We start from the raw sequence: 12,020 nt of genomic DNA on the forward strand, positions 1-12,020 counted from the left end.
CCCCTTCACTGAGAGGCGCCCCTCTAGAGCTGCTTAAGTACATCCCACTGGGCGGAGACCCTGCAGATGATTGACAGCAGTCAGATTAGGGGGAAATTCTCTCCCCATTTTTAGGAGGGACAAAAATATAGCATAACGAGCATTCTTAAAAATGTGTTTTTTTAATGTGAATTATATCTTCCATAATTTTCCTCTAACCCAAAAGCCTCATAAAAAACACCAGCACACTGAACGGTCACCTCGCATTGCTCCGCCCACTCCTCTCAAAAGCTCATGTATGATTGGTTAGGGTTCGGAGTGGTTTATGACTGAAGTGCCACCTGAGTGTTGCATGCCCCGCTTGTTCGGCCCCAGACGGCCCTCATCCTCATTTCATTTTTCTAACTTTTTAAACAAGAATCACAGTTCCAGGTAAGCGAAAACGTTGAGTCTGCGGCAAGTATTAATTAAACTGTCTGCTTAACGCAAGATTACAATAGAAACGTGTTAATATGTTTCAGTATGACAACTACCGTTTGTAATGACAATTCCTCAAACATTAAGCTAAATGCAGAACTTTACCAGCAAACAGAGTCAAATACCAGTTTATAGGTAGTGTCTTTATAATTTAAACAATAACCTTTGCGGTAATTATATTTTGGGGTCAACATTATTTTGAGATATTTTAAAATGAGAGCACACATCACTGACTTACTTGTACATGTGTAGAGCGTTTCCTATGAGAAATTTAAATACAGTAAGTTCATTTAACTTTAGTATCATTAAAGAATACATTCACAGAGTTTCATTTGTATGATTCGTTTGTTAAGGAAGTATTGCGTTAAATTAGAACTACGGACGCTTTGAAATCGCTTAAGGCTTTTCTTCTACTGTTCTCCCAATCTCCTCCTAAATGTTCGACTATTCTAGAAGTCTAGTTATGCAATATGTCGAACTTTTTGGAGTCCCCCACTTTTTGGCCGTCTAGACCCAAAAAACCCAAATTTGTAGACCATATTTTGTCCAGGAAATGACACCCCAGGTATCTTCAGCACAAATAATCAGAAGGGCTTGAACTGTGTATGCTATGTCAACTGACCTAAGAGGTTAAAAACTCTTAATGGTATACAGGGGGTCAAAGCTACTTCTTTGTGGAAAACTTCTGAAAAATGGGGATCGGAAATGTACTGTAGGCATGTGGAGTGTACTTTGAGGTTGCGGATTATGAATGTTATATTTTTTATATTTGATTCTTTCTCGGTGACCCTAGTCTTTTAGGAGGCAGTCCTAGAAGGTTAAAAATTCCCGATTGCTGACATACGCACGTTGGATATCATTTTAGACTATTTCAAGGTAAGGGATTTTTAAAATTGTTATTTTTTATTTTTGATCATTTACTGTGGATCTAGCCATGGACCTCTATTGGATGGTTAAAAAAACACGAAACACTTCTATTAAAATCGAGAATATTTTATTTTTTTGGTATTTGGTACCCCATATTAATTCCCAAGGGGAGAGCAGCACCCCAGAGCAATTTTCAGGTTAAGGGCTTTGCTTACGGGCCCCAGCAGAGTAGGATCCCTTTTGGCAGTAATGAGACTTTAAAGATTTAAACATTTTGATATTTCAAATATCTGACACAACTACTTTTGTTTATTATGTACTTCTACCTCATGAAGTAAATCATTATTTTTAGTATAAATACCCCACATAAGGGCGGCTTATGCTAATTCAGACTTTTTACCATTTGTAATGATAACTCGACAAGTAATCTACAGGCAGAATTTGTGCAGGAAATGGAGTATAGAGCCAGAGGGTGGCTCACGTTAAACAATTTAAAGGCAATGCTACCAAATATTAACAAAGTATGTCAACTCTTGACGCACTGGAATTGTGGCATAGTCAATAAAAAGTCCCATTTTCGGTCTGTGAACGCTTACAATTACTTTTGCCCTGTGCAAAGTCAATGTCTTAAATGATATGTCAGATTTATAGTTCGTATAAAATCTGTTGTAGGGGGTTATAACGTGAGATTCACCCAAGGTGTATGTGAGTATTAGGGAGTTGAACCGTGTTAGCCATTATGGATGCAGTGAGAAGTCAAGCCAAGTGTCACCTTTTATTGGCTAACTGAACCGATTACAATGTGCACGCTTTAAAGGCAACTGAGGCCCCTTCTTCAGGCAGTTTGCCTCAAAAGCTTGCACATTGTAATCGGTTCAGTTAGCCAGTAAAAGGTGACATTTGGCTTGACTCCTCACTGCAACCCTAAATGTATGTCGTCACACACGTGCGATTGGGAGACAGCTGAAGGGTCTAAATCAGGGGTCCTCAATCACGGTCCTGGAGGGCCGCAGTGGCTGCAGGTTTTTGCTCCAACCCAATTACTTAATAAGAAGCACTTATTGCTCACGTATCTGCTTCACTTTAGTTGTCTCACGCGTTAAGATTTTGGACCCTTGTTGCTTATTTTAGTCTTAAACAGATGTATTCTGGGTTTTTAATGGCTCCAAATTAGCAATAACATGCAAATGACAAAAGAGAGACCAGCATTTCTCCATTTAGCTTGTTACCATTTTACCCCTGTGTGTATTTGTCATGCGCTGTTGGGTTTAATTAAATACTTGGAAGGAAAGTGAAGAGAAAAAAGTGAAGGACTGAGAATTAGACTTCAAATCATTTGGATGGTATCCTTAGAAAGGGGAAGAAAATCTAGGATATGAGAATTACCTGGCATGGCAGAGTTAACGCAACTAACAAGCCATTCCATTAAATTATTGGCAAGAATTGCTTTCTAATTAGGCAACCGGGTTTAGAACAAAAACCTACAGCCAATGCGGCCCTCCAGGACTGGGATTGAGGACCCCTGGTCTAAATGATAGCAATTCCACGCCAGACTAGGGGGACAGCGGGGTGTGCCGACTGTATCTCTCAGTCTCTTGCAGACCATCCACAGTAAATCCCACAGGGTACTGGCGCTACTAATGATGTCACTTCTGGTAAAATAAATTACGCAATAACATTACGATACATCCATCTTTCAACAGTAATTCGGCCGGTGGAAGACCGGACGGTGTTAATGGTTGTAGATATTTTTCGTGATATTGTAAGTTGATGTTTTCATCTCCCTCACCATCACCACCAACTGTTTCAGCACAGTCTATTGATACGCATTTAACCAATTTGCTGTGTAACCGATCGCCAATTTTCACGTTAATTTATTTGACTTCGTTTCTCTGTGTTAGGATTGCTCGTGTACTCATTTCTTCTGTTGATAATCCTTCGGGAGGAAATTCTTCAATAAGATTTGGACATAATACGTCTTCTTTTATTGGGAACTTAAAGTGAGGAAAACGTTAAAAATTATAAGAGCTGAGAGCGCAGGAACTGTGTCTGAGAAAAGCATTCACATGAATGAGACGTGAGAAGACCGCGGGCGAGGGCCGTTAACCGGAAATGGTTTAGAGGAGGGCGGGGCTTCAAAAAAATCTCTTGGCAATTAGTCCCATCTCAAGATTTTCTTTTATAATAAGAGAGATGTGCATTAAAAAACATCAACAACCAATCAAATCAATAATATGTTGAACAATCACTGTAAAAGTAAAGTTGAATAAATCAGACCCTGCAGCTGCATGAATAAAAAATTTGCCAGGATAATTTTATTTTGGTGAACAATTCAGGTAAATTACCACTTTCAGTAAACGGAAGTGGGTCAAACGTTGCAAGAGATTTTAGTAATGTGTGTAGTGTAGTACTTGTACACAAAATTTCGTTTACGTAAAGCAAAAACTTTCTTAAATACGTAATACTATTTGTATGAGAAATGGAAAATTGCGATTATCTGGAAAACCGATCATTTTTCGAAAAAATGCAAAGTGACAAAAAAAATGCTTAAAATTTGGCGCTTTACCGTAATATGATGTGAAATTACCTGAAACGGTCCCCAAAAATGTAAAAAATTTGACAAAGTGCCACTTCTGGTTAGCAGAAATAGCTGAAAAGTTGATAGAAATCTACGTTTTGTACCTAATACTTGTGCGCAAAATTTGGTTGACCAAAGTGAAAGCGTACTCACGTTGTCGTGTTTACACACACACGTAATTCCAAAAATTGTATTTTCGGACCCTGCGGTGGGTTGGCACCCTGCCCAGGATTGGTTCCTGCTTTGTGCCCTGTGTTGGCTGGGATTGGCTCCAGCAGACCCCCGTGACCCTATTCGGATTCAGCGGGTTAGAAAATGGATGGATGGTATTTTCGGACTCATGGAGGTCTGAAACATCGAGATCCGTCAAAATCTCGAAATCAACTTATTGGAGGATTCCCATACTTTCCTTGCACTTTGTATACGAGAAAGTAAAAAAAACGCAGTATTAAAATTGTGGAATGGCCAAGATGATGTACTTCGTTAACATAGATTCTGTGCACTGGAGACTTGCAATGAAGAAAAAAATAAATAAATAAAATTGCAATAAAATGGGAAAACCTGTGTGCACCAAGTTGACGAAGACGTATCTCTCAAATTTTAGCTGAAGGGTGTGCACCAATACGTTTATTTTTTTTGGTATTAGAGGTCTGGTGTGCCAAAAAACCTTCCCCACTCCAATTCTCCACCACCACCAGCCTGTAGTGCTGACACAAGGCTGGTTCGATGTTTCTGTCAGACTGTTCATCACAGCAGAAATCGAGACTCACCAGAACAGACGACATTTTTCCAGCCTACAGTTGCCTGCTTTTGATGCCCATGTGCCCAGTGCCGCCTTGTTGTCAGTTATAGAACCTGTCATGATCTTCTGCTGCTGTAGCCCACCTGCTTTAAAGTCCGACATGCTGTGTGTTTAGAGGTCCCAAATGAGTCTCTCATTCACCAGTCACTGGGGGTCTTCTGTCTGTCTGCTATCCCATTCTCTGTAAAGTCAACAGACTGAATCCATGCCTGGCACCAACAATTATACTCTTGTCAAAGTCATTTAGAGCACATGGGTTGTCCATTTGTGTTTGATCAAACAACAACGTAAGCTCTTGACCATGTCTGCCTGCTTTACAGTTTGAGATGGAGTCACACACTAGTTGTAGCAAAAGATAATGATTTATAAATGATAGAAAAATCTGCTTTTCTTTAGTAAAAAAGTAACCAAAACATTAGACCGTTAAACAGCCTAATGTGAACAGGTTTTATACAATAGTAACTGGCATTCTTCTTCAAAAGCTCTGTAAGAAACACTATAAAGTTTTAAAAGGATCTAAAAGAATATCCCCAGAATATAAAAAAGGCTATAAAACTCGTGATTCTTCTTGCCACGAGAGACCGAGTTATTCCTGGCAGCACACATCACTTTGTTACCAAGTTTGGTGTCTTGAGTGGGTCAGTTTTCCCTTTGCCTGGACACAAACTGCCAGTTTACGAATGCTAGTTGGACCATTCAGATGATGAAGGGCGACGCCACTTTCTTACTCTAGAAGTTCTTCTTCTTCAGACTCGGAAAAAACTTCAGAAAACTGGAAGCTTGTTTTTCTTTGTTCGGATTCTGGGAGCTCCTTGCGTTTCTTCTTCTGAACTTTCTTGACTTTTTCTTCTAAACGTGGAAGGATTTTGAGGTAAAGGAAATCAATAATTTCTAAGGGTCAAAAAAAAAACCAAAAAACATTAATACATGTATGTTATAGAATGTTAATTAGTATTTTCTTCACAAAGTATATACTGTAAAACAATGACAATGTTCAGTTCTTATCTTGTAAAATACTAGGGGGCTTTTCTATTCTTTTAATTGAGAGACGGAACTGTACACTCCGACTACACACGGAGCTCGATTCACTTATGAAAAAGATTTCCGTTTGTTTGAAGTATTTGAAAAATGTTTCTGTCCCTAAAATCTTCCGTGTGTTTCTGTGCAACTCTGTGACCCAAGCATATGTGGATTTCACTTTCGCCAAACAGCAAATCTTTTAATTCTCGCGGATACGCCTCTTCATTAGGAAGAAACAATACTTTTCACCGATGGCAACACAAATTAGACAATCTACGACTTAAAGTTTAAATCTGAACAATATATTCGATCTCTTTTCACTGTTCCGTTATTTCAACGAGTAATAATTTCTGTTTGTTTGCGCTAATGCGATCTTTACTATCAGTTTTTTTTTTGACTTTCGAATTTTAGTAATTTCACTAGGCTGACCAGCCTTTTAAGGCGACCGACTTTTAAGTTGACCACTTCTTAAGGTAATTCAATATGTAGATCAATTTGACTCATTAATTTGGTTATATTGCATTTGAGCGGTATTACTTTAATACTCGTAGTTTCTGTTATTTTGTGATGAAATTTAAACTTTTTTTCTATATTGAGGTCGCCCCTTTGAACCCCCCTGATATTTACTACGCGGTGAGGCATTTGTACTCCATCAACATTAATTATTTCCAGAGACATAACTTTGTCTATTTTTCCAGCGCATCGCGCAAAAAAGCAAAGGAACGATGGAAGCACCAGAACTCTGCTCACATCATGTCGCTTCGCACCGCAAGCTGCAAGTAGTAAGTCTGTGATAAGCGGAATACCACGCTTTCCACTCACGGGATGGAAGGACAATCCCGACCGCTTTTATATAGTAAGAAAGAAGAAGAAGATATCGCACAGTCTGGAGTAGAAAATCATCTTTTACCAGGAAAAACGAAACTACAAATCCCATCGCATTGCAAAATGGACGGGCGTGTGAAACTCCGCTAGTCGCACAGTCTGGAGTAGAAAATCATCTTTTACCTGGAAAAATGAAACTACAAATCCCATCGTGCATTGCAAAATGGACGGGGCGTGTGTGAAACTCCGCGCCTGCGTAGCACTCACGGGACGGAAGGACAATCCCGACTGTTTTTATATAGAAGGATTATCTCTAACCTGCTCTTTACGTCGGAGACTTGTAGATCGTCTAATTTGTGTTGCCATCAGGGTAAAGTAGCATTTCTTCCCAATGAAGAGGCGTATCCGCAAGAATTAAAAGATTTGATGTTTGGTAAAAGTGAAATCCACAAACACTACAGGCAAAATATCTGAGCCTACGATAATCTGTTCGCGTTGGCATCATTCAATGCCCAAAACGTAGATTTACACAATAATGGACCATACGCTATGAGAATCTGTGGTCCCACAACAATTTAAGCTGCGACAAGTTTAATTTAGAAGAAAATCCACAATGCGGTCAGGTATATATTTATGATCACGGAGAAGCGATGCAACATAGAATCGAAAGAGTAGGTAACAATTCCCATGAAAATAACAACCTCTTTAAATTGTATATCCGGTTAACCAAACCCTGGGGTGGGCGAGAGAAGTGAGCAGGGGGCGAAAGAAAAGAAGAAAAAATAGCATGTGAGTGTCTGAGGTGTGGTGGCGTCTCATGTTTTGTTTTTTAAATTGAGTTTTCAAATAAATCACAGAAAGTCGCTGATAAATTCTAGTGCAGTAGATACGGGTTTGGCTAATGAACAAGTGCGGTTTGATAATCTTCTCACACTCTTATGTCTTGACTTGGTTTTTGTCTCTGGTTGAATAACAGTACGCTGGTCAACAACCTTCTTGCAGCTTTTGTCTGACTACAATTACGGTTTAACCGCTAACTAAATTATAGCCATTGGAAAGTCCTTTTCTGTTTTGCTTTCAATTTCATTCTTAAAGGAAATGCACATCTCCAGGTCTGCTAATATTAACGCCTTAGCATCTGCTCATCTCTAGGACTGTCTGTCACCAGTTTATCCAGGGTGGTCATTTGAGGGTAAAAGACTGGTGCTAAGAGTCCCTGCAACATACCAGCCAAGCCACTTTGTCCTTTCTTGATGGCAAAACACTTTATTTCAATCTCCACACAGCTTGGTTACATTTCACACTGCAAGCTTTATCAGACTAGAACATGAACACAACAATAAATACTCCATTGAGCAGAAACCATTTTTTCCCCCCAAGGGAAAACTCATTATGGAGAGCTGATAATGGTCACCACTTTTGCATTGATTATGTGGTTTGTTTACCGATTTTTAATTCACTGATGCCATAATCCAAGAGATCTAATATCTAAGATAAACCTGGTTACATTCTTTTAATTATTTTTTCTCATTGGAGCACAGGCAAGTGAAGTGACCTGCTAGTGGCCACATAGTGTTAGTAGCAGGATTTGAACCCACACCCTCAGGGTCTGAAGTCCAAAGCTTATCCACTACAACACACTGCCTACCTGTCTGTAGGAAGAACCCAAGAAAACAGGCAAGAAAATTTCAAAACCAATAAATCCACACAGCAAAAGCAATGCTCACAACTGCAATGAAGACAATGAATGATTCCCACTCCTAGGCCTTCTCGGCTCACTTATACAGCTAGAGGGAGGGCCCGGGGTGGTGATTTCAAGATGGTCCCGCCTCTTGGGCTCCACCCACAAAGGACAGGAAACATGAAAATATTTAAAGGATCAGAATACAATAATTGATTAGTTCCATTTTGCATAATACACAGAATTAAGTGACCAAAAACATGAAAGTTATCTACACTGAGAAAACTAACCTGGAAAGGTCTTCATCTGCCAGTTTGGAACATTAAGTATCTTCAATCTGCAAAACAGGTTTTGTGTGTAGGTAGGGGTTACATCTCTAAAGAGGGAAAGAAAGAAAAAAAAATGTTTTTAGGGGTACAAGTTATATTGCTTGGTGATTCCCGCCTCCATTTCTTTAAAGTTCTTACTTCATTGCATAGTTGTAGGATAATCTTTATCGAAAACAAAATGGAAGCAAGGTGATGAGGAGCCAAGACCTTTATAGGGAACACTCACACACAGTCAGGCAGTGGCCATTTAGAATCGCCAATAAAACTAACCTGCACCGTTTTAAAAGATGTGGGAGAAAATAAATAAGAGTATCTAGAGAAAACTCGCAGACACAGAGAGAGACTGTGCATTTACCATATTGTATCGTACTTATAATTTGTATGTGACAAATAAAAGTCGATTTGGACAACATATAGATGCAGGATTTGAAGCTAATATACTGGATCTGTCATGCAGCAGCATCAAAAATTGTACTGCCATGCACCCAGAAAGCAAAATGTGTAGTAGAATGAAAGTACAGTGGCACCTTGAGATACGAGTTTAATTTGTTCCGTGACCGAGCTCGGAAGTCAAAATGCTCGTATCTCAAATCAGTTTTCCCCATTGAAATAAATTGAAATGAGATTAATTCGTGCCAGCGCCCAAAAAACCACCCCAGTTTTTAGTTAAATGTTTTCAACCTAAGAAAAATGTATTTATAATGAACAAGTATTGTATACAAACAAAATAAAACCTAATACATAAAAGAGAATCTAAAGAAATAAACAGATGTTGGCAAAGCCAATTAGCGTATTGTATTATTTTTTTTTCACTTCACTTTTGCTTAACTTCATTTTCTTCTTTTTTGCCACGCTTTCGTCACTTTCATTCTCAAGGCGTTTCAATAGAAACCTGTCCAAGGAGCTTTGTTTAGTCCTCCCCTTTAGAAGGTTTCTGAAATGAGTTAGGCAAGAGTCATTAAATAGCGCCGCTGCACGATCAGTTGCAACTTTTTCAGGGTGTTTCTTTTCAATAAAGTCCGAAAGTTTTCCCCACATTGCCAACACTTCCTTTATCTCACTTGAAGAGATAACAACCTCCTCCTCCTCCGCGATACCGATCTCCTGCAAACCTCCGTATGTTGCTGCGTCTGTAGTTCCGTCAACTCCTCCGTCGTCAGTTCCTCTGAATGTGCGGCGACAAGCAATTTGATGGCTTGTATCTCGAATTTTGGCTCGTAACTCAAGGCAAAAAAATCGACCTAGTGACGGTTCGGATCTCGAAAAACTCGTATGTTGGTGCACTCGTATCTCATGATACCACTGTACAATAAAACAATCACACAAATAAGTAGAAACGTATGGAGACCGGTGGGTGTCAAGCAAAAACAAAACAAAAAAAAAAACAACCTGTTCGAATGAATTATTAGCTCGTTCAAATGAACCCCAGACTCTTTTTTCTGTAGCCCCATTCCATATTAATTCATTTGAACAGTTTTATTTTTTTTTTGCAATCCTGTTCTTATTACGGAGCCCCGTACAATTTTCGTGGAATGTAAGGTGTGTGTTAAAATCACTGAACTAGATGAGGAACTAGTTTAGTTGGAAGACCACCGCGGTTGAAATGGTTCTTTTGGGGCGTCCTGAAGTTGAGTTTCAAATGCAGGAGAAGTTGCAAGAATGGATTTATGGAATTTTCTCAGAGAATGTGATATTCTTCAGTTAATGGTGGAAATGTTAATAGAAGAAGAGGTTTAAAATCTAGTCAATAATGGCACTGAGCAACGTAGAATAGACTGAAACTACTGGTTTGCTATATCCTTCCGGTTCACTAAACTGCATTCCAGGTAAAAGAGGTACTGAAATAAGAGTCAAGGAAAAAAAAAATTAAAAAGAATCAATTCAAACAGATTGGCATCTGTAGAAAAGTGCAGAAAAACATGAATGTGAGAAAACACTAAAGTAACAGATTTAACAAACTGGCTTTTAACCTGAGGAAGGCCAACAGCCATAATATTGTGCCTAACTCTTACTTATTGTTTTGGTAGATGCATGAAGATGCAGCTCCCTGTAACTCCATAATATTAATATTTGTTTTGCATAAAATAAATAACTTGTCACATTATTTGTAAAGAAAATTGCAACCCAAATTCATAACGATTCCGATTACTTTATTCGTTTTTAGCAGATGCTTCTTCTGTCAGCCAGGTTGTTGTATACTAATTTTTGTTACTTGTCTAGAAAAATCACGAGGCCTGTCTAATCAAACAGAAAAGGAGGTCATCTCTCTCATGTCCTACTGAAGTCCAACCTCCCAGGAAATTGCACAATTTTAATTCCAGCTTTAATCGTATAATTTAAAGGAAACAGGAAACTGCCTGCTCATATACATTATTCTGGCCTAAAACTTAACCTAGATTCAGAAAGTCTTCAGATCCTTTCACTTTATGAACACTTTACTGTCTTGTATATTTCATTTGAAATGGATTCATTTGGGGGTGGCACGGTGGCGCAGTGGGTAGCGCTTATGCCTCGCAGTTAGGAGACCCGGGTTCGCTTCCCGGGTGGTCCCTGCGTGGAGTTTGCATGTTCTCCCCGTGTCTGCGTGGGTCTCCTCCGGGCGCTCCAGTTTCCTCCCACAGTCCAAAGACATGCAGGTTAGGTGGATTGACGATTCTAAATTGGCCCTAGTTGGCACCCTGCTCAGGATTGGTCCCTGCCTTGTGCCCTGTGTTGGCTGGGATTGGCTCCAGCAGACCCCCGTGACCCTATGTTCGGATTCAGCGGGTTGGAAAATGGATGGATGGATTCATTTGGGGGCGGCGCAGTGGGTAGCGCTGCTGCCTTGCAGTTAGGAGACCCAGGTTCGCTTCCCGGGTCGTCCCTGCATGGAGTTTGCATGTTCTCCCCGTGTCTGTGTGGGTTTCCTCCCACAGTCCAAAGACATGCAGGTTAGGTGCATTGGTGATCCTAAATTGTCCTTGATGTGTGTGTGTGTGTGAGCCCTCCGGTGGGCTGGCACCCTGCCCAGGGTTTGTTTCCTGCCTTGCACTCTGTGTTGGCCGGGATTGGCCCGTCACCCTGTAGTTAGGATATAGCGGGTTGGATAATGGATGGATTCATTTGAAATTTTTGACCATCAATCTACACTCAATAACCCATAATGACAAACTGAGGAAATGTTTTCAGAAAGGTATACAAATTTATTAAAAATCAGAAACTGAAATCTCTCATTCTTGTCAGTATTCAGACCCTTTACTGTGTCATCCACATTGCGTTTAGGTGCATCGTGTTTGCAGTAATTTTACTTCAGATGGGTCTAAATCATGATTGGGATCCACCTGTGGCAAACCGAATATTGACTGCACATTATTTAGTAATACAATACGATTTATTTTTAAATAGCCAAAAACAAAAAAAAAAATCACACAAGAACTGCTGCAATGGGCTTTAACGGGCCCTGCCTTTTGACAGCGCCCCCTG

The 12,020-nt window shown here is 39.7% G+C and overlaps 1 protein-coding gene across 2 annotated transcripts in view; it reads right to left on the reverse strand.

Annotated features, from left to right (window-relative positions):
- Positions 1-4,400: 4,400 nt before the first annotated feature.
- Positions 4,401-12,020, reverse strand: part of LOC120536008 (transcription termination factor 1-like) — a 61,522-nt gene continuing 53,902 nt past the window's right edge. For both annotated transcript variants that reach the window (XM_039764287.1, XM_039764288.1), the window contains 2 exons: positions 8,520-8,605; positions 4,401-5,594 (listed from right to left, as the gene is read on the reverse strand). In XM_039764287.1, coding sequence (XP_039620221.1) covers positions 5,428-5,594; positions 8,520-8,605 — 253 coding nt within the window. In that variant the 3' untranslated portion in view covers positions 4,401-5,427. The remainder of the gene's footprint in view (positions 5,595-8,519; positions 8,606-12,020) is intronic.

This window comes from Polypterus senegalus, chromosome 9, assembly GCF_016835505.1.
Source record: "Polypterus senegalus isolate Bchr_013 chromosome 9, ASM1683550v1, whole genome shotgun sequence".
NCBI classification, from domain to species: Eukaryota; Metazoa; Chordata; class Cladistia; order Polypteriformes; family Polypteridae; genus Polypterus; species Polypterus senegalus.